Source organism: Typha angustifolia, chromosome 8 (assembly GCF_048772165.1).
Source record: "Typha angustifolia cultivar Huaian chromosome 8, ASM4877216v1, whole genome shotgun sequence".
Taxonomy (NCBI): Eukaryota; Viridiplantae; Streptophyta; class Magnoliopsida; order Poales; family Typhaceae; genus Typha; species Typha angustifolia.
Genome location: NC_133246.1, coordinates 14,951,998 through 14,971,541, shown reverse-complemented (window position 1 = coordinate 14,971,541; position 19,544 = coordinate 14,951,998). Strand labels below are relative to the sequence as shown.

General features: G+C 40.3%; 4 protein-coding genes across 7 annotated transcripts; 2 read left to right on the top strand and 2 right to left on the bottom strand.

The window, feature by feature from the left end:
- The first annotated feature begins 299 nt into the window (after positions 1 to 299).
- LOC140764490 (SAC3 family protein B) lies at positions 300 to 9,185 on the top strand. 2 transcript variants are annotated; one of them, XM_073103075.1, is made up of 14 exons: positions 300 to 762; positions 1,603 to 1,845; positions 2,700 to 2,831; positions 3,105 to 3,338; positions 3,443 to 3,678; positions 3,845 to 3,945; positions 4,058 to 4,273; positions 4,356 to 4,583; positions 4,656 to 4,747; positions 4,839 to 4,932; positions 5,997 to 6,089; positions 6,173 to 6,861; positions 6,946 to 7,060; positions 7,145 to 9,185. In XM_073103075.1, exons 1-14 carry the CDS (start codon positions 590 to 592, stop codon positions 8,960 to 8,962), a joined length of 4,464 nt encoding a protein of 1,487 aa, XP_072959176.1. In that variant the 5' UTR covers positions 300 to 589; the 3' UTR covers positions 8,963 to 9,185. The 2 variants fall into 2 exon arrangements, with proteins under 2 accessions (XP_072959176.1, XP_072959177.1); XM_073103076.1 differs by lacking the exon at positions 300 to 762 and adding an exon at positions 2,402 to 2,529 and having other exon boundaries at positions 1,707 to 1,845.
- Positions 9,186 to 9,737: 552 nt separating this feature from the next.
- On the bottom strand, positions 9,738 to 13,680 carry LOC140765986 (RAN GTPase-activating protein 2-like). Of its 2 annotated transcripts, none has more exons than XM_073105349.1 (2): positions 13,525 to 13,680; positions 9,738 to 11,609 (listed from the first exon to the last, which is right to left on the bottom strand). In XM_073105349.1, the coding sequence occupies exon 2, from the start codon at positions 11,575 to 11,577 to the stop codon at positions 9,931 to 9,933; it is 1,647 nt and encodes a 548-aa protein (XP_072961450.1). In that variant the 5' UTR covers positions 11,578 to 11,609; positions 13,525 to 13,680; the 3' UTR covers positions 9,738 to 9,930. The 2 variants fall into 2 exon arrangements, with proteins under 2 accessions (XP_072961450.1, XP_072961451.1); XM_073105350.1 differs by having other exon boundaries at positions 13,521 to 13,678.
- A 906-nt stretch (positions 13,681 to 14,586) lies between these two features.
- LOC140765989 (protein SEEDLING LETHAL 1, chloroplastic) lies at positions 14,587 to 16,051 on the top strand. The gene has a single exon (XM_073105353.1). It carries the CDS (start codon positions 14,848 to 14,850, stop codon positions 15,853 to 15,855), a length of 1,008 nt encoding a protein of 335 aa, XP_072961454.1. The 5' UTR covers positions 14,587 to 14,847; the 3' UTR covers positions 15,856 to 16,051.
- Positions 16,052 to 16,170: 119 nt separating this feature from the next.
- On the bottom strand, positions 16,171 to 19,185 carry LOC140765987 (transcription termination factor MTERF4, chloroplastic). 2 transcript variants are annotated; one of them, XM_073105351.1, is made up of 2 exons: positions 17,315 to 19,185; positions 16,171 to 16,366 (listed from the first exon to the last, which is right to left on the bottom strand). In XM_073105351.1, exon 1 carries the CDS (start codon positions 19,033 to 19,035, stop codon positions 17,482 to 17,484), a length of 1,554 nt encoding a protein of 517 aa, XP_072961452.1. In that variant the 5' UTR covers positions 19,036 to 19,185; the 3' UTR covers positions 16,171 to 16,366; positions 17,315 to 17,481. The 2 variants fall into 2 exon arrangements, with proteins under 2 accessions (XP_072961452.1, XP_072961453.1); XM_073105352.1 differs by having other exon boundaries at positions 16,171 to 16,349.
- Between the last annotated feature and the right edge of the window lie 359 nt (positions 19,186 to 19,544).

Genomic DNA, 19,544 nt, shown 5'->3' with positions numbered 1-19,544 from the left:
GAAAATATATTTTTTACGCTATAGTTCTCCGTTTAATCCTTTTTGTTTCCAAATTGAATCCAGTGTTCAAACTTATTAAACTAAAAGAACTTAGCAAGCATGAGGATAGTTTCTAATTTTCCTACTACCCTTATATTATGTGATTATAGATTTATTAGTGCAATTATATTGTTGAAGACTGGGTATATGTGCAAAATAACTAGAAAAGTTGGAGGATAATTTGTAGATAAGGACAATAGGATAATAAAGTGATATCTGCAGTAAAAAAATAGATTTGACGGGGTGAGCTCCACCTTCGGATCCGCATCCAAAAACTCACCTTTTCTTTTCTAGCATTCGACGATCTCCGGTATTTTGGCCGCCTTCGAGCTGAGCTCCACCTTCTCAGACCTCCTCCTCCTCCTCTCGATCTTGACGGTGACCATCAGCCGTCTTCCGCCGTTCTCTCCTCTCTCCTAAGCTGATGAGGTGGGGGCTGCTGGATCGTAACCCTTTGCTACTCTTGGGGAGAGTTGGAGTTAGGGTTTCTTGAAAGGTAAAACCCAACACTAGAAGGTGGGTTATCTTGGGTTATGTTCGTCTTGATAAGATGGAATTCAAGGGTTTCGGAGTAACCGCGGGCCCTGCGGGCCACCCTGGACCCCGTGACGTGTTTAGAAGCGTCTCCCCTTCGCCGTCGCCGCCAAATTATTTGAACGATCCTGACAGGGGGAAAGATGCCAGCGTCGGGCGGCAGCAGCAAACGCTACTTCAGTCTGAAAGGTAATATCTTTAATATTCTCCCTGTTCTTGAGTTGAATTAGATTGTTTCACAGCTAGAAATTAGCTTGATTTATGATGTTCGGACGAGTTTGAATCTCCTGTACTTGAGGCATATCAATAGTTATTGGCAAACTCCATGAGTATAGGGTTTAAATGTGAAGTTAATGTTACAAGTCCGATTGGATTAAGGGAAAGAAAGAAATTTGCAAGATTCTTAAGGTTCTAATATGTTAGTTTTAGTTGAACATATTCTTCACTTTGTTAGGTCAGATAGCATGTACCGTAGGATTTGTAGAGTCAAATTTCTTGATCAATTTCCGATGAAGAAAGAGATTTCAAGGCTTCCAGGTTCAGGATTAAGTCTCGGTTGGTCTGAATACTGCGTTTTAACTTATTATGTTGGAAAAAGGTATAACCGTCAAGAGGTCTGGCATGCTTATCAAAGAAAAAGTGAAGTGAAAACTATGGCATTTCTATTCTATCAGATCAACTAATCAAGATAGGGTTCCTGCTAACTGACATACTGGAGAATGGGTTAGGTAGAATTATCTGAGTCAAAATTGAAGCCACTAGAGTTGGACTGGTTAGTTCAGTTCCCGATTTGTACCCTGAAAGTTGGACCTAACTAACATCTAAAGAACTGCTCCACTTGTAGTCTAGATAATTACTTATTTATCTTTGATTTTATCATGAAACAAGCTCTAGACAAACTGCAACTGTACTGGCTTGCGATGTTGGATTCTTTGCAATTAATTTATTGGATTTTATCAGTCATCTCTATATATTTTCCGTTTCATTGATAGTACAGTTGATTCTCATATGGTTATTCTTTTCCTGCAGGATTGATGTCTTCCCAGCTAGTTTGGCTTATCAACCAAAGCAATCACTTAACCTTGGGCATCCTGGAAATAACAAAAAGCTTAGTCCAGTTGTAACCTCGGCCAATGGGCAACATTATGAGACCAAGTTGCCAATGCAACCTTTGAGTCAGGATTTTACAAAAGGGGCTAGGTCACCTGCACTTTCTTATCATGATGTTGACTCTCCTGAGAACTATCAACAGATTGAGACCAATGGTAGAAGGTAAGTTTGCCTCGTGTGCAATTTCTGTTATTTATTTTTATCATGTGTTATACTGAAAATCATCAAATTTGTTCGTTTGTTGTAATTGAAGTTCAATTGAATGCAAACTTGCAAAGTAAATGGTTCTTGTCAATTCCACAGTGAACTATACCGCATTACCCTTACCATGCAAAATATTGTTATTTTTTCCACTTCTTCCTTTGAAATGTCTTATTTCAGATTCAATTTAGCAGTTCTTTTGAAGGATGAGCTCCTACTAGGTCTATTATTCATACTGATGAATTAGGGTTTTAGAAAAATGATAGGTTTCTGTATTTTATTTTCCCTGTTGAATTACTGCTCTTTGGTAGGTTGTAATCTGTCTGGAGTTTATACTGGATGATTGGTGAAACTTGATTATTATTTAACTATTGGAGTTATAGCCCTGTCACTTTTCCTAAGTTGTTTCAAGAGTTTGCATGATTCTTGTTAGCTTTGTGGTACACATTTGCTCAGTAGAAATAACAAGATAACACTGATTGCATGTGAATTTTCATGGTGACACCTTGGACTTCAGGTATATGTAAGTGCCACATTGTTGGGTGGTCCAAGTATTGTGTTTGCTACTGAGATGAGTTCTTCTAAGCCTCTTGTTTGGATAAACCAACTTAATGCTGGTGGGATGAACGTCGGGGTGTATTTCAGGTTGCAAAGTATATTTCTTTGTTTGTTTAATTTTGAATGTTAAACTATTGATTGTCTCATGCATACTTTACTTCTCTTTCTCAACCTGATGTCCAACATAAGCTAACAATGGTACTTTCTTCTTACTGACAATTAGATGTGTAAACACTGGTCTTTCTTCCAATTTATAGGTTGGTAAACTATTCAGACATGTGGCTTGGAAATGGAAATGTTGAAACTTCTAATACAATCAGATCACCACCTTCAGCTTTTGGAAGCATTTATGCAGTCCAGAATCTTGGTTCGCCCCATGAAGATCCAAAGTAAGTTCTCTGATTCAAGGTTTATTTATTTATATTCTTGCCTTCTATCCCTTCAACTGTCCATTGCATGTCTTAGCATCAATTAGACGCAGATCCTGTAGCAGGTAATAATTTTGTAGAAGTACTGAGTGCAAGTTGTGCTTGCATTTCTGTTTTTATGAAATCTATTTTCTTGTCATTATTGCTGTTTTAAATTCATCACTCTTTTGTCTGTTTTTGCATATTTACCTTTTCCCTTCTTAATGGACCAGTTATGTTGAAACAATATTTCAGGCCTCATGTATCCCCGCCTAGATTGGGCAGTCAAAGTCAATCTTCTGTTAACAATGCTCACATGCTGCCTCATCAGAGCTTTCATCCCGTAGGGCCTTATGCAGATGCTCGTCGTACAAAAACTCCTTCACCACCCAAAGCTGCACATCTTAGTGCCCCTAAAAGGGCTAGGTCTCCTCCTTTACGTTTTACCGAAGAATTAGGGATGCCATCTGCTGACCTTGACTCTGAGAGGTATTTGCATATTGATTTACTATTCAACTATCATTTAGAAATTCTAGTGTAATCTCTTGCTTCAGAGCGGTCAATCATTTTCATTAACATGAATTTAAGTGCAGAGAAAAGCAAGCGAAGGCAAAACGCTTGGCCCGCTTTCATGTTGAACTAAGCAGACCAATTGAGAGTGCGCATGATGGTGGGAATCACACTCTATCAAATAAACAGAATCGGGATTCTCTGGTACAAAGGAATGAAGTGGAACAAGCTGAAGGAGCCAACAGAGGCACTTTGCCTGACTTTGAAGTTTCAAAATCATCTGCAGCTGTGGTCGGGCTCTGCCCAGATATGTGTCCAGGTTTATTTAAAGCTTTTAATTTTGTTTCACATGTTTTAATGCTTTTGTAAACAAATCTTGTGCTCATAATATTACAATGCCCAGGTTAGCCAGATTTTCATTTTTATCTCTTACTTGAGTACCTCAGGAAGAACTGCTCTAAGTTGAACTTATTTTCATGCTTCAGAAACTGAGAGGGAGGAGCGTGAAAGAAAAGGCGATCTCGACAAGTATGAGAGATTGGATGGAGAAAGAAACCAAACGACCAAGTTTTTGGCTGTTAAAAAGGTACTTGATGAGTATCCTTAATCTGATATCTGCATGATAGGATTGATTCTGAGATTATCTTGCATCACCTATAACAGGAAGCATGATCGAAGTTCTTATCTGATTCATACAGTATAATAGGACGGCTGAGCGAGAAGCTGACTTGATAAGACCTCTCCCAGTCTTGCAGAGGACAGTTGATTATCTTCTTGGTTTGCTGGATCAACCTTATGGTGACAATTTTCTGAGTATATACAATTTCCTGTGGGATAGAATGAGAGCTGTAAGAATGGACCTCAGGATGCAGCACATTTTCAATCAAGAGGCTATAGCCATGCTTGAACAAATGGTAGCACAAACCTTGTAGAATTATTTACACTTTTGGATATCCTGTCATCATGAGATATGTAACGGTTCTTTTCTGCTACCAGATAAGACTTCATATCATTGCAATGCATGAATTATGTGAGTACAACAAAGGAGAGGGCTTCTCAGAGGGGTTTGATGCGCACCTCAACATAGAGCAAATGAACAAAACATCAGTTGAATTGTTTCAAATGTACGATGATCACAGGAAGAAGGGTATAGTTGTGCCTACAGAAAAAGAGTTTCGGGGTTATTATGCGCTTCTCAAGTTAGACAAGCATCCTGGCTACAAGGTTTTATCTTTCATGTTGGCCTAGTTGTTTTTGTTGATTTAAATTATTAGCCTAATCTATCTTCTGTTCTAGGTAGAACCTGCGGAGCTCTCACTTGATCTTGCTAAAATGTCTTCGGAGCTAAGATGCAGTCCAGAAATCTCATTTGCTCGAGAGGTGGCAAGGTAACCATTCTAGTCTCTGTTGGTTAATATTATACTTGCAATTGCTGTCAATTATGATTTTCTCCTTTATCTAATGGCTTTTATATTTCAGGGCTTGTAGGATCGGCAACTACATTTCCTTCTTTCGCCTTGCAAGGAAAGCAAGTTACCTGCAGGCATGCCTGATGCATGCTCACTTTGCAAAAGTATGTAATGTTTTTATTTGCCTCTTCCCTCTCTTTTATTTTGGTGATGTGCTTATGTTTTGACATTTAGTAGCCATTGGGAGAATACCTAAGATTTATATGAGTTACACTTTCCTTCTAGAAGAAGAAATTAATCTACAAAAGAATGTCTGCAGATCTGCTATGCCAAAGAAAGTAAAGGACTTAATCCATCATAGGTGTGATAATTTGTGGGGCTTGATAGTAGAGTGAACCATACTTAGCTAAGAATAATCTTCTCTGCAACTTTAGCATAGACGAACTGGACTTCTAGATATGAAATTTAGTAATAGAACAAAAAGATAAGTTTTAACTTGGTCTTGTTTTCAATTTATCAAAGCCCCGTAGTGTTTTATTTCACTGATTCCCTTAGTTTCAGTTGTACTCAGTCTCACAGTTTCAATAAATTAACAAATATTATAAGGATCTACAAAAGTTGTACAAATAAAGTAATTTAAGAAACTTCTCTAAACATCATTTAAAAGTATATTCTCTTGTTAGGTATTTTAATTCTTCTATGGTAATATTCGACTTATTTATGTTAATGTAAGTTGAGGCAAACTTAAATGGGCACCAAGAGCACATGTGGTGCTCCCGGAGGTGATCTCAGTGATTTTCCAATGTAGCACTACCCCATTTGATTTAGTGTTCTTATTTTTTAAAACTTGACTTGCAACTTGTCGACATTGTAGTGTCATCTATCATAGTAATTATCAGCAACTGTAATACCTACATCCCTGTAGAAGATCATCAACATAAAAGTGATTATGTAATCAGTCAGACCACTATGAGATTGATACTGTGTTGACTTTATTACTCTCACCCTTAGATTCATTGATTTACATCTAGCTGGGAAGAAGCTGTTTAGATAGTGTTAATGACATGTGGACACACCTATTCCTAAAATAAACATATTATCTTTGGGATCAAACGCAAGGTGGAGATAAGTCAGTTACTCCATAATCTATTGCTAGCTTTTTGGTTCTTATTTTCTGTTGTTTAAACTCTATTGTGCTCATGAGATTAACCGAAACTTCCTTATTCAGTTGAGAACACAAGCACTTGCTTCTCTTCACAGCGGTCTTCAGAATAATCAAGGAATCCCTATTAAACACATTGTAAAGTGGCTCGGCATGGAGGTAGGTGATATTTTGCGTCTTCTTATTGATCATCATATCTGAAAATCTTTGGTCCTCCCTAACAACTTCTTTCCCTATTTCAGGGGGAGGACATAGGAAGTCTTCTGGAATATCATGGGTTTGTTTTAAAGAAATATGAAGAGCTGTACTTAGTCAAAGAGGGTCTCTTTATTAACAATGATAGTGACTTCCCAACAAAGTGTTCCCAACTTGTTCACCTGAAGAAGTCGCGAAGAATTATTGATGATGCTTACTCTGGTCCTATTACTTCTGAATTCACTGGAAAAATAGATATTATTCCGGAGGTAGTAGATGTGCTTGATCATAAGAAAGGAGCATCAAGAACAGAAGTCAGGACTGATGTGCTTGATGAGCAAATGTTTGATAATCAAGAAGACTCCGATCTTATAATTCACTCCCACCCTCAACAACTCCCTATAGAAGTACCATCAGCAACTGCAGTGGCAGAGGCCTTTTGTCCACTCCCAGGTCCTACTGCCGTATCTTTAGATGACTCAGTATGCAGCCATGAAGAGCAAGCTGAATATGAAGAAGTGGTTGAATCATTTAATGATACTCCCATGAATCAAAGAATTTTACCAAATTTGGGAGTCAACCTGGATCACGTTGGACCATCTGGAAGTTCCAACTCTGAGGGCACTTATGAAGATTCAAAAACTCAGATGGATATTGTTTCAAATGATGGAACATCAATTGTTTTAGTCAATAAGGAGAATGAAGTTGCCAGCGAAAAGCTAAAACTGATCTTAAGGTTCACCACTGTTTCCCATTTTGTAATAAATTTAGGTGTTTCACAGATAAATCCTAACAATTTTGAGTTGTCCCTTATTTCCAGCAAATGGAAGCAGCGAGCCACTGAGAAAAGGTCAATGCGTGAGCAGAAGGATTTTCTTGCTACCGCAGCATTGAGTTCTCTCTCACTAGGACCACCTGTTCGGCAGAGTGCATCAGTAAGTTACCCTCTAGACATGTCACTAGTTCTTAATTTTTATAGATATCTATTTACTAAACATAGATGGTTATTTTACTATCAGTTGATTAAGGCACCAAAGCATTCTCCTGGGGAACTGAACATTGACTACATTGCTAAAGAGAGATATAGCAGACAAGGGAAGTCATGGTCAAGGTTGAATATTTCAGAATTGGTGTCACCAATTATAAGTGAGAGAAATCCTGATGCCAACTGTATTTGCTGGAAGCTGCTTATCGTTGTGCAGCCAAGCGTCACAGAAGGTCAAACCAATCATTTGGCTTCAAGATGGTTGCTCTCAAAGATAACTGGTCCTGGTAAAGAACAAAATGAACCACTGGTCTCATTGTCCCACTTATCCATATGGAAGAAATGGATCTGTTCTCAGATAAATCCATCTAATACTTGCTGTCTGTCTGTCATTAGGGACACAACGTTTGACAGTGTCCAGCAAGTTTCTGAGAAAGATAGTATTTCTGGCACAAGCTGTATAATATTTCTAGTATCAGAAAGCATTCCATGGGAAGTTCAGAGGATACGAGTTCACAACCTTTTAACGTCTTTACCTTCTGGATCAAAATTGCCTCTTCTTATAGTAAGTAGTGATGCATACATGGAAGAGGATGCTGATGCTTCACAGAATATAATCAACAGACTTGGCCTTCATGACACAGACAAAACAAAAATAAACCCGGTATCTGTAGTTTTTCTAGTTGGTAACAGTCCTGATGATCACGTGAACAATTTCTTTGATGACAACAAATTGAGAGAGGGACTACAGTGGCTAGCAGATCATTCACCAGTGCAGCCTGTTCTCACTCTAGTGAAGACTCGTGATCTGGCCTTAAGCTACTTGAGATCTTCACTTGAGGTACTTGATACTTGTAATACCTTTGAAGTGGGGCCAGACAATTGTATCTCAGCTTTCAATGAAGCCCTCGACTGTCTGGTAGAGGAAATTCTTTCTGCAGCATCCGGGAATCCAAACAGTTGGCCAACTCGTGAGATTGATCTTCTTGAGAAGTCGAGCTTCGAACGCATGTATGCGGAGAAGTTCTTACCAAACAGTGATTGGAGCTCACCTATGATAATCGAACCACTAATTGCAGCAATAAGAAGCTGCAAACTTCCTAGTTTTCACAGTGATATTTCTTGGCTGAAGCATGGCTCTCACATGGGCAAGCAGATTAAAAATCAGAAGTTGGCCCTTGAAGAATGCTTAATAAGCTACATGACTCAATCAAGTTATTTGTTGAATTCAGACCTAGCGGCAAGTGAGGCAAGGTTAATGGTACAGAAGGGTGTTAACCTTGAGCTTCGTGGTTCACATTATTACATCATTCCGAGATGGGTGACAATATTCCGCCGTATTTACAACTGGAGGCTAACGAAGTTGACAGCTGTAGAATGCTCAGTTGCTTACGTGCTGGAGCAACACCTTCATAGGACTTCTGCAAAGGAGTTAACTTGCAGAGCCGATGCCACAATGACATTCAATTCTGGCAGGAAGGATCGGAACAACAAATTAAGTTATGAAGGTCATCAACTGATAAATCCAGTTTCTGATAATCTTTCTTTTGACGAAGTTGTTGAAATCAGTTGCAGTCTTCCATTTACGCAGTGCTCTTCGTCAACAGCTATGCCTGAAACTTTACATCCTGAGGGTGTCTTCGAAAAAGGGCGTCCTGAGGACACTTATGGCAAGGGACATGTTGCGAATCTTGATAATAGTAACTTTACTGAGGATGTGCCCCCAACTATTAATAGAAATGAGCAGATGATGGCCCCTCTGTTTAGAAAGAATGACAGGTTGACCTTCTTATTGGAGCAGTGTAACCAATTGCAGGACAAGATTGATGAAAAGCTTGCTATTTATTTTTGAATCATATTTGAATTCTTCTCTCTTTCTCTTTTTTTTTCCTTTTAACACATGTGTAATCCTGGGCCATGCCAATCTTGTTGTTTATGTGGGCATGTTTCCTTGAAATGAGGTTGATCGGAAACACATTGTCAATGTATTTTCCTGTAGTCTTTATAAGTTTATTGGCTGTACGCCTTGATTTTTTTGGCTGCAAAGGGAGAAGATACAAAAAGGCTAACTAGTTATTCTCTGAGAGCACTTTGTAATACCTTTTTGTTCTGGTATATTTTTAGGGATTTACAACTCTGATCTTTGTTTCAAGCAGATTATATGTGCCAGAGATAGGAACGCCAAATTGTTCAAGCAAGGTTTAGTGATATAATTGGCTAACCTTGGCTAGAGTAGCCAAGGGCATAATTGTGAGATGTGCATCATAAGGGCTTAGTTCTCCATTTTATAATAGGCATATTTGTCTTTTACTGTCTATATTTTATCACTGTAGTAAAGAAAATAATTGTACTGAGATTCGTCATGATCTAGCTGGTGCTTTTCTGCAAGCGTGCATGAAAAAGGAAACAATTAGCAAATATGTCAACAATAAATAATAAGACCAAAATTCGTGGTATCAAATTGTTTTCTTGGAATCAAGGATCGACAGTGAAATCAGTCAGTTTGCTAAAGAAATGAGTAGATAAGCATATCAACCACCAGTTTGCTAGTTACTTCTTAACACTGGTTCCAATCATCCAAAGCAACAAACTCCAAATAAGTTCAATTTCCATAGTGAACCACAAAATAATTCAATCCAGCGTGAAAGCACGTTAAAAGGTTTTCAGTCTATCCAGATAACGAACTAGCAAGAAGGAAACAAAAATAACTTAATAGTAAGTACTAATGCGCGGATCAGCTCGGCTCAACAAAACAGAGCCAGAATGTCTAAAAAGCGACTTGAAAGTAAATAGTGAAACAAGTTGAACATAATAGATTGCCTAGTCCTGCTCAACTTTGAGATGCTGGAAGTTTGATTCCAGTTCAACCTCATCGCCTTCAGCAGTGCCCTCCTCCCCTTCTCCCTCCTCTTCTCCCTCTTCACCTTCCCCCTCTACATCATTCTCATCCAATGGCCCAAGCACATCTGCAGAATTCAAACCGGCTTTCAGAATCTCCTTTACCTCATCAATTCCTTCATCCGAGATGGCATTTCCATTGATGTTCAAAAGTGTAAAGTCAGGCTTGTTTGAGACTGCTTGAGCCAAGCATCTAGCCCCAGCTCTTCTTATCATGTTAATGCTCAAATCAAGTTCCTTGAGATGTGTATGACTCTGCTCAAGTGCTTTGCCAATCAGAATTGCACCCTCATCCTTCAGTTCATTCTCTGACAAGCTCAGTTTCTTAATTGACTGCATTGCAGCCACACAGTCTGCCAGTGCTGGGACAGATTTAATTGTTATATCATTTCCAGCAATGTCAAGAACTTCCAGGTGAGGAACAGACTGTTTCAGGGCATTGGCAACTGCTATGGTTCCCTCGTCTTCCAGATTCAGATAGCTGAGATAGATTTCAGTAATACCAACAAGTTTTTCGAGAGATTTACTCAGGGCTATCCCAGCTTCCACACCAAATATATTGTCTCGGAGATCAAGCTTCTTCAAATGACTACAAGTTTCTAAAGCCTTGGCCAATGGGATTCCACCATCTGAACCCACCCTTGTTGATGAGCACCTGAAATCCTCTAGAAGAGGTGAATGTCTCAGTAGCTCAGAAATTGCAGTTGCACCTTCATCTCCTGTCATGTTATTATGGAAATGGAGGATCTTAAGCTTCTCAGTAGATGGGATGAGCTCACACAATGCTTTTGCAGCTTCCTCAGATATACCATCATTCATCAAATAAAGCTCTTCCAAGCTATTTTGTGACTTTAGGAGTGCATCGAATGCCCTGACACCCTTCTCACCTAAAGCATTGTCAGAGAGGTTTAGGTACTTCAGTATACAGCCTTCTAATGCTGATGAGAATATCCGCATAACTTCAAGAGCTTCATCCTCAGGTCTCCCAGCAACAAAATCCGAGAGATCTACCTCAGTCAGCTGCTTCTTAAGCGATGCAAGAATAGGTTCAGCAATACGGGCTGCATCAATGCCAAAGCTCCTGTTGCTGAAACAAATCCTGGTGTAAGAGTTCCCTTGCTCCGCCAGTGGACTTAAAAGTTCCTGTGCTTCCTCAGCATCAATAAAAGCCCGACGACCACCTGAAATATCAAACACAGTATTACCAGGCAAAAGGGGCTTTTCAATTACAGCTGCTTGTCTATCCTTTTCAGGCATCGGCCCTCTTTTCAGAACCTCCAGCATAAGCTTGCTAATTTCCTTGGCATACAGCTGAACAGCAGAGCTTCCATCCCCATCAGGTTCTTTCATGAAATGCTCATTTGCAGAAGCAAAGCAAACTTCCTCGATGCGTTTAGCATTTTCACTAGCCTCTTCCTTGCTCAGAAGGCCATACTTTCTTGAAAATATAGACTCAGTAGAAAAGTTCTTAGTCATTCTCTCCACAAGCATCAGTCTTGTACTTCCACTGGGAGGCCACAGTTTGATCGAGAATGTTCTGGGTTGAAAATCTTGTGCCACAGGCTCCATATCAGAATCCAATACTTTTTAAATCCTACTACCTAGAAATGAGACAATCTCTTATTAGAAGACATGATACCAAAGAGTACAGTGGCAACAGGACCCACTACAGGAATAGTAAAAAGTAAAAGGTAAGGAATTAGAAACAATTCATGCAAAACATGTACAGCTCTGTAATCTTGACAAATAGCTAGAGATCATTAAAACCAATGTAACTAAGGAACATGACTTGCCAAGAGCTAGACACAAGAAAGAATAAAATAAATCAAACATTATTTCATGAATATTTTTTCAACTTCTGTTTCTCTCATAGATTACATATTACATGGTCTCCATTGACTAACAGTCATGAACTTTTGGTATCAAATATCAAACACAGGAATAATGTTAAAATAAAATGCAAATGCTAGTCCAGAGTATGTTTGATATTTTCATGCTAACTGTGAGTTCTGCAATAAACTCTTTCAGCAACAAGCAACCCAAGATCAAGATTTAGGTATAATAAGAAGAGAGAAAAGATAAAAATAAGATGGTTGTCCAATAGTAGAGGCCCACAAATGCAAATGAAAAACTGAACAGATAAATCATACTTCACTGTAATGACTGCCTGACTATATCTTAAAAAAAAATTCTCATTCTTGGTAATGTCAATCTAATGACAAAAATTATAAGGGATTAGATTCTCATAACTCATAAGATACTGGTCTATATCTTTCAAACCTAAGACAATGAAACTAAGTGAAAATGAAAATAGCCTAAGTAAATAAATAGTATAAAACCATTCCAACCATGCAAGTCCTTGGTCATATTACATTAAATATCTTTGCCAAAGAGGAAAAGACGTCTCATTAAACCCAAAACAAAGCATGTAGAATTACCACACCAGCTTAGAAAATGATACATGTCAACATCATTATTTACATCACCATTGCAGGTCTGAAGCTCTGAATGGTAGAAACAACAAAGAGGTCACGACCTAAAACTTGTCTTAGTGTGTATTATTATTAGTTTAGATGATGAGATGGATCTTAGGGCACCAGGATCAGCCAGAATGATCATAAGATCATCTTTAAGGTGCAAGATTGGGTCCACATTATCCATTCCACAGTTTAATCATTGATCGAAACTGGTTAAAAACATTGCCTCCTTCGCCTTTGTTTCTTTAAGGAAAATAAAGAAACTTTTCTCCATTGTCAACTACTGAATCTTTTGTGAAGAGAGAGCCCTTATAAGCAAAAACACTGATGCTGATTTTGAAAATCCATATATCTTACATACTTCTCTAAAAGCCATCGCACTCCTTCATTCAGCTCAATTTGAAGAATGCATTATACCTATTCGTAAAACAAATAACCTGAGCTTTCGGTGCGCTAACAAGCAAGGGAGTACTCTGGGTCATTTTGTTGCCTGCTTCTAAAGTCTCTTGGGGCTAGATCCGTATGAGGACAACAAAACATCTATTTCTATGACTACAACTAGGGCAGTTCACTGATCCCGATATGAAGCCAAAACGCAATGAGCTGTGTCTCCAACTCAAATTGGAAGGATACACCTCACAAGTCACTAATTCCTCCTAGAATCTTCCGGGTCTCCTCGATTCCCCTCTTATCAGGGCACTATCGATTAGGGCTTTATCAAATTTTCCATAGCACGTAAGATGTATGTCAAATTGCTCCAAACAACAGCATTGTACTTGAAATATTTGCTTGGATTGCATTGCAGCAGCGTTTCTAAAAGCGGGCAAACATAGACCCCTTAATCGGGTAGCTTGTATGGGATGCTATCTAATCTAAAGGCCAATTTTATTGTCTAAGAAAACGGTGATTAGGTCGAAACATTTGATTGAATTAGCTTGAAAGATCCTACTCCGGAAGCGCCAAAATGATTACTCCGCATTTGTTCTTCGTATGTTATGGAAAATCTACGAAGGGGGAAGGAGGAGAGCGACATACTTACTTTCTGGGACCAAGAAAGAGTTCGAGAGAGACCCTCGTCGTCGTCGTCGGCTTGAGAAGGACTACGAGGAGGAGACGGAAGCGGAGGAGATGTGAAACCAACAAGAATAATATGGAACGAAGATAGAAATATAGAATATTGGCCGTCTTGAGTTTATAATTATAACTTCTTTTCTGTGTTAAAATGAACCAAATTCTCATTTTGCTTACAAATTTGAGACGCAAATTTGTCCAAGAATAATTCTAATTGCGTCAAAAGAAAAGAAAAGAATGTTTAGAATTAAACTAATGTGATTAAAATCACAGAGTGCACTGGATTAATCTGTTAGCACATATCAAATAATATACCCGACCAATCCATACGAACTCAGTTTAGGATTATGTCGAAGTTTCAAATATAACCCATTATGACCTACTTTTGTATGAGGATTGGCAAAATTATTCAAACTCATCATTGAGGGAAACCGACCTTATCACCCAGTCTTATAGCCAACGAGCCCTCCTTGCACACACACAAAATTAAAGTTCAAGAAAATGTTACACAAATTTCAAAAGAGAATCTATAGTTTAAAACGCTGCTAAAACTAATTAACCCCCTCAAGCTAAAATAGCAGGAAATCTTTCTCAATTCGAATGGTAAAAAATTTGATATGTTCATGATCCTATATCTTTTAGAAAAAAAAATAATCTAAAACTTAGCTCGATTCAGTTAATGATTCGACAATGCGATTAACTTGAAAATATAATTTAGTAATACAACAGCTTAAAGCATATCTCGACAACGTTTGGTTCGAAATAATTGTTTAACGACATATATGACTTGAAACCTAAACCAAACAGCTAAAAATTCAGTAGAACCTAAGTGTCTCTGTATTTAGAGATAGGTAGCTCTTTCTCCTACTCATATCTAGCATTCGAACTAATAAATAATAAATAATAAATAAATAAACTAAGCATTTTTGGGAGTAAAATGAAAATGTCACGCCATGTCAAGGGAGGCCCACAAAGGAAGGCACTGTTCCTGTGGCTTATGGCTGTGGAATTTCCACTTGCTCAACAAAATTATGGTCAGAGAATTTCCCTCTTTATTTATTATTATTATTATTATTATTATTGAATTACTTAAATGAATATTGTAAAAATAGAGTATGTAATGTGGCCCATTCGACTCTGACCCATCCGTGCCGTTGTCCAATCCCCTTCTAGATTTCCCTACCATCTTCTTTCCTGCCTTATCTCCTCCAATTTCCCTAAAAGCCCCTTCGTTATTTTCTCTTTCCCTCTTCCCACTTTCGATAGAATGTAGTATCTGTATCTCCCCCCCATGGAAGAAGTCTTCCCATTTTGCCCCTCCTCCTCCACCACCTCCCTCCTTCGCCGTCCCTCCTATCGAATCCCTTCCCTGTCCCGAAGTGCCCCTCGTCTCCTCAAAATTTCATCCAAGCTCCAGACTAGTAGTGGCAGTACTATAACTACTACCATCCCTCTTCCCGAAAGGCCCCCCAAATCCCCCATCCTTCCCAAATTGCCCCTCTCTTCCTCCTCCTCTTCTTCCTTCCACGAGAAGCTCCTCTTCCTCGACTCCCTCGGCATCGACCTCTCCTCCTCCGCCGCCGCCCACCCAACACTGGCCGCCGCCCCGTTCCCCACCGTCCGCGCCGCCGTCGCCCTCCTCCTCTCCCTCGGCCTCTCGGCCGCCGATGTCCGCCGCGCCGCCGGCATGTGCCCCGAGCTCCTCGCCGCCTCCCCGTCCTCCCTCTCCCTAACTCTCTCCTTCCTCCTCCGCGAGGCCCGCGTCCCCGCCGCCGACCTCCCCCGCGTCCTCCGCCGCCGCCCCCGCCTCCTCGTTTCCTCTGTTTCCCACCGCCTGCGCCCCACCCTCTACTTCCTCCAAACCCTAGGCGTCTCCCCGATTGCCCCACACGCCCCCCTCCTATCCTGCAGCGTCGAAGACAAATTCCTGCCGCGGCTCGAGTTTTTGGAGAAGGCGGGACTCCAGCCGAGGGAGGCGAGGGCGATGGCGAGGAGATTTCCCCAACTGTTCTGCTACAGCATCGAGAAGAACCTGGAGCCCAAGGTCGCTTTTTTGATAAGGGAAATGAGGAGGGGACTCAACGAGCTCAAGGAGTTCCCACAATACCTGTCGTTTAGTCTCGACGAGAGGATTCGACCGAGGCATCTCGCCTGCGAGGAGAAGGGCGTGCGGCTCTCACTTCCGGCGCTGTTGAGGCCCAGCGACCCGAGGTTCCGGGCGAGGTTGGAGGTGTGCGTGGGCTCGTCGCCGCCGGCGAGGAGCTCGCCGCTTTGGCACGAGAGTGTTGTCGGATGTTGATGGAATAGTCTCAGCTGTTCATACGATGTAGTCACTGCGGATTGTAAAGTCGCAATCTTTGATTTGAAAAGAAATTTGTTTTTAAATGGTTCCATTTGTAGCTGCTGAATTTAGACTTTGCTACATTTGATTCTGTAGCTGGAGTAAAACGAAAGAACATAAAAATAAAATAAAAACCGTATCAATTCAATGGAAATACATAGCATATTTTCTCATGCAAAGTATTTCACGGTCAAGTGCAAGCCTTTAGATACCGTGGAGATAAACGCTGAATCAATCTTCCACAGAACAACTCAAGTAGAGTAAACCAAAGAATAAATCCAACCTCTATGATTCCATGCCTGTAATTAGGTTTCATTGTAGCATAACAGAGGAAGATAAATAATAGGCTAAAACATGCTACCCTCTGGATACAGCCAACAATATATTTCCTTTGAGGATTGCAGGAAGTCAGGAACTCTGAAGAGATCATGAAACAATGGTCCAGCTGCAGCCTGAAAGACGAGGAACCCTGTTTAAGAGTAAAAGTGTATTCCAGTACGGAGAACAACATTGGGAAAAACGACGATAGGGAGACACTATGCAAAAGAGGAAACAAAAAGAAAAAAGTTTTGTTGGTAAGCTCCTTTTCCCCTTCTGCACAAACTGAAAATTAATGCAAGAAAATTATGCATAGGGTTAATCAAATTTACTGTTAGATGAACCATTCATAAAATCAGGCTGAAGCTCTATGTAGGCTCAACCAATGTGAAGTTACATTCCTAAAGAAATCTGCTCAGCTAAAGATGCCTATTACATTAGGCCATATTCATTTGGAGTTTAGAGACTCCTAAACTGGTTTAGTAATTAAATATTTTTTTTATTTTTTTATATCTAAATAAATTTACTTTTAAAAAAATTAAAACTAAAAAATAAAACTAACTAGTTGAATTCGCAGCTTAGCCTCAAAACAAACAAGGCCTTAGAATTCAATCACTGAGATTGTATATAAACCCATGTGATTGCGACTTAGAACAGGTATGTGCCTATGTTTTCAGTTGAGATCCATCCCATGGTGCCAAGGTCAGTAAAAAGTCAAGCAAACACATGAAGAGATGAATGAACTATGTATGCAGCCAATACTGATGGACATTGATGTAATTGCTGCAAGGCAAGTCTCAAACAACACCACCAAACAGATGTGGTAGTAGAAAGGTTTAGCAGTAGCGAATGTACACAATCCAGCTCAGATGAATATTGAAATGCATCTGCAGAAGTGGCCTTTTAAAAGGAATCATGTTAAATAGTGGAGAGATTTGAAAATGAGCACTTACAACAATACATATGTCAGTCTCAAGGCTTTTCTTTGAACTTTGTGTACAACAATGCCATGCAAATTAGCCATTAACACATAAGTTTAAGATTGCCTTATCTATAAAGATTCAGGTAGACAACAATTTTTAGTGATTAATGAGATTACCTTGAGTTTTGACATCGAAAATACTTCTGCACCATGTTCATCAGCATTCAGGCCACAAAGAAGAATTTTTGGAACAAATACTTAGCTGTACGTATCACAATATTATGCAAAACTAAGTTACTGTGTGATCTTCTTGTGTTGAAGCTAATACTCATGATAATGAAGCGTCAGACATAATCATCATCACTATCTTCATCCTCAGTGTCTTCATCATATTCAGATCCGGAGTCATCTTCTTCCCGTGGTTTTAGCAAATTTTTCATGTCAAATAATGGCTCTGTCTCCATTTCCTCAATTCCAATTGAGTCGTACCTCATCCGCTCTTCAAATTTAGCGTCACTACAATTGAGCATCCATCCTAGAGAGCATTTCAAACCTTTTTGTGATATCAACTGATGCCTGGGTCTTATAGTGGATTCGAGCCCATACGTAAAGAAAGCCGGAAACTCAACCAATTCTTCCAAATCCCTGTCCATTTCAGTCTGAAAATACTCAAAGCTCATCTTCATAATATCCAGATTCAAAGCAAGCAGCTGTGGGCAGCCCATAACCATCCTACTCACTTGCTTCAACAAAAAGCCACATCTTTTGAGGAAATCAACATGCTTTACTACGGCCGAGCGGCTGAGGCTGACAGCTTGAGGCATCTTCTCAATCACTCTTCCAAATTCATCACGATTGACCAAAATATTTGACTCGAACAAGCTCTGCTGTGCAATAAGCTTAGCCTTCAATTCAATTCCCAAAATATCTGGGTACTGCGCTACCACGGAACCTACCGACTCTTTCCTAACACCGAAATCGATGAGAGCCTCCACATTAGGCTTCACTTGGTCTTCCAAGCTAAATCCAAGGATGTATGGCTTCATCTCTATCAATCTAGCCAAGGCCAACCTCGGCAACCCCACTGTCTCAAGGTATTCTGTGAAAGGCTTGATTACTCTCCCCACCCGCATTCCCAGTATATCTGGATAACGAGTAAGAACACTGCCAATTTCTCTTCTAGCCACTCCAATTCCTACTAAATAAGCCACTGATGTGCTCATAGTCCCCTCCAACTTGAACCCGAGAACCTCTGGGTACTTCTCTAAAACGCGAGGAACGTCCTTGGGCTTAACGTCCAAGCCTTGCAAGTACTTCACGACGGGGGCCAGATCAACCACCACACTCGCGTGAAGGACCTGCGGGTACCGGCGCAGGAACTCCGTAAGCGTGGACTTGCGGACGCCCAATTTGCCCAGGTAGTCGAGGACCGGCACCATGTTCTTCTTGACGCTGCAACCGAGGACGAGCGGATAGGCGTTGATGTCGTCGACGGTGAGGCCGAGGGAGTGGAGGAAGTCGACGCGCTCGCGCATGACGTCGACGGTGACGGGGAGCTCGAGGCCGTCGAGCTCGTCGGGTACGACGCCGAGGTCGCGGAGGAAGTCGTAGACTTTTGCGCGGTTGGCGGCGCGGTCCCTCTTCATCTCGAGAAGGCTGGGACGAGCGTAGAGGGAAGAGGAGGAGGAGGGGGAGGGGGAGGAGCTTTTGAAGTGGGTTTTGCGGGATCGATGGGGTGGAGATACTGGTCTTGTGGTCGAACAGGTGGTGTGCGCTCTCGGGAGGAGGAGATTTGTGGCGTTGGAAGCGAGGATTTTGGAGAAGGGTTTTGGGTGGGTGAGGAAGGGGAAAGTTAGGATGGGGGATTTGGGATGGGAGGAGAAGAGAAGAACCTTCATTGCTATGCGCAAAAGCTCTTTTTGGTATCAGACAACAAATTTTTGGCGATGAAGCACGAGAAATTGGCCTTCATCTACGTTTGGGCGGAGAAATGATGCAGCGTCGAGAGGATGCAGATAAATTATCTTCCATAGCAAATAAGAAAAATAGAAGGAAAATAAAAAAGTATAGGAACTAGGATGCTATTTAAATGACTTTTTGAGTCATATTATGGATTTCAATTAACTCACTGACTTAATTTAGTTGACGCTCAACAGTGCTATTGGCTTAAGAAGTAGGTCGGCAATAAGATAACTTACAACAGATCTCGATAATATTTAATTTAATTTAGAATAATTATTCGATAACTTATATAACTCGAAGTTTGGAGAATAATTATACCAACCTTTAAGATAATTAATAAAGTGAGAGTTTTTGGTCTTAATTAAGATAGGGTCAGGAGCTCGTTGGAAATGGTAGCTGCTTAGGGTCGGTTACTCTTTGGTTCGGCAGCTCTTCCATAGTGGTG

Bases quoted from the DNA above. Each gene is read 5' to 3' on its own strand.
- LOC140765987 (XM_073105351.1), bottom strand. From the start codon at position 19,035: ATGAAGGTTCTTCTCTTCTCCTCCCATCCCAAATCCCCCATCCTAACT.
- LOC140765986 (XM_073105349.1), bottom strand. From the start codon at position 11,577: ATGGAGCCTGTGGCACAAGATTTTCAACCCAGAACATTCTCGATCAAA.
- LOC140764490 (XM_073103075.1), top strand. From the start codon at position 590: ATGGAATTCAAGGGTTTCGGAGTAACCGCGGGCCCTGCGGGCCACCCT. The intron at 763-1,602 runs GTAATATCTTTA...CTTTTCCTGCAG, and splicing joins ACGCTACTTCAGTCTGAAAG to GATTGATGTCTTCCCAGCTA. The intron at 4,584-4,655 runs GTTTTATCTTTC...CTTCTGTTCTAG, and splicing joins ACAAGCATCCTGGCTACAAG to GTAGAACCTGCGGAGCTCTC.
- LOC140765989 (XM_073105353.1), top strand. From the start codon at position 14,848: ATGGAAGAAGTCTTCCCATTTTGCCCCTCCTCCTCCACCACCTCCCTC.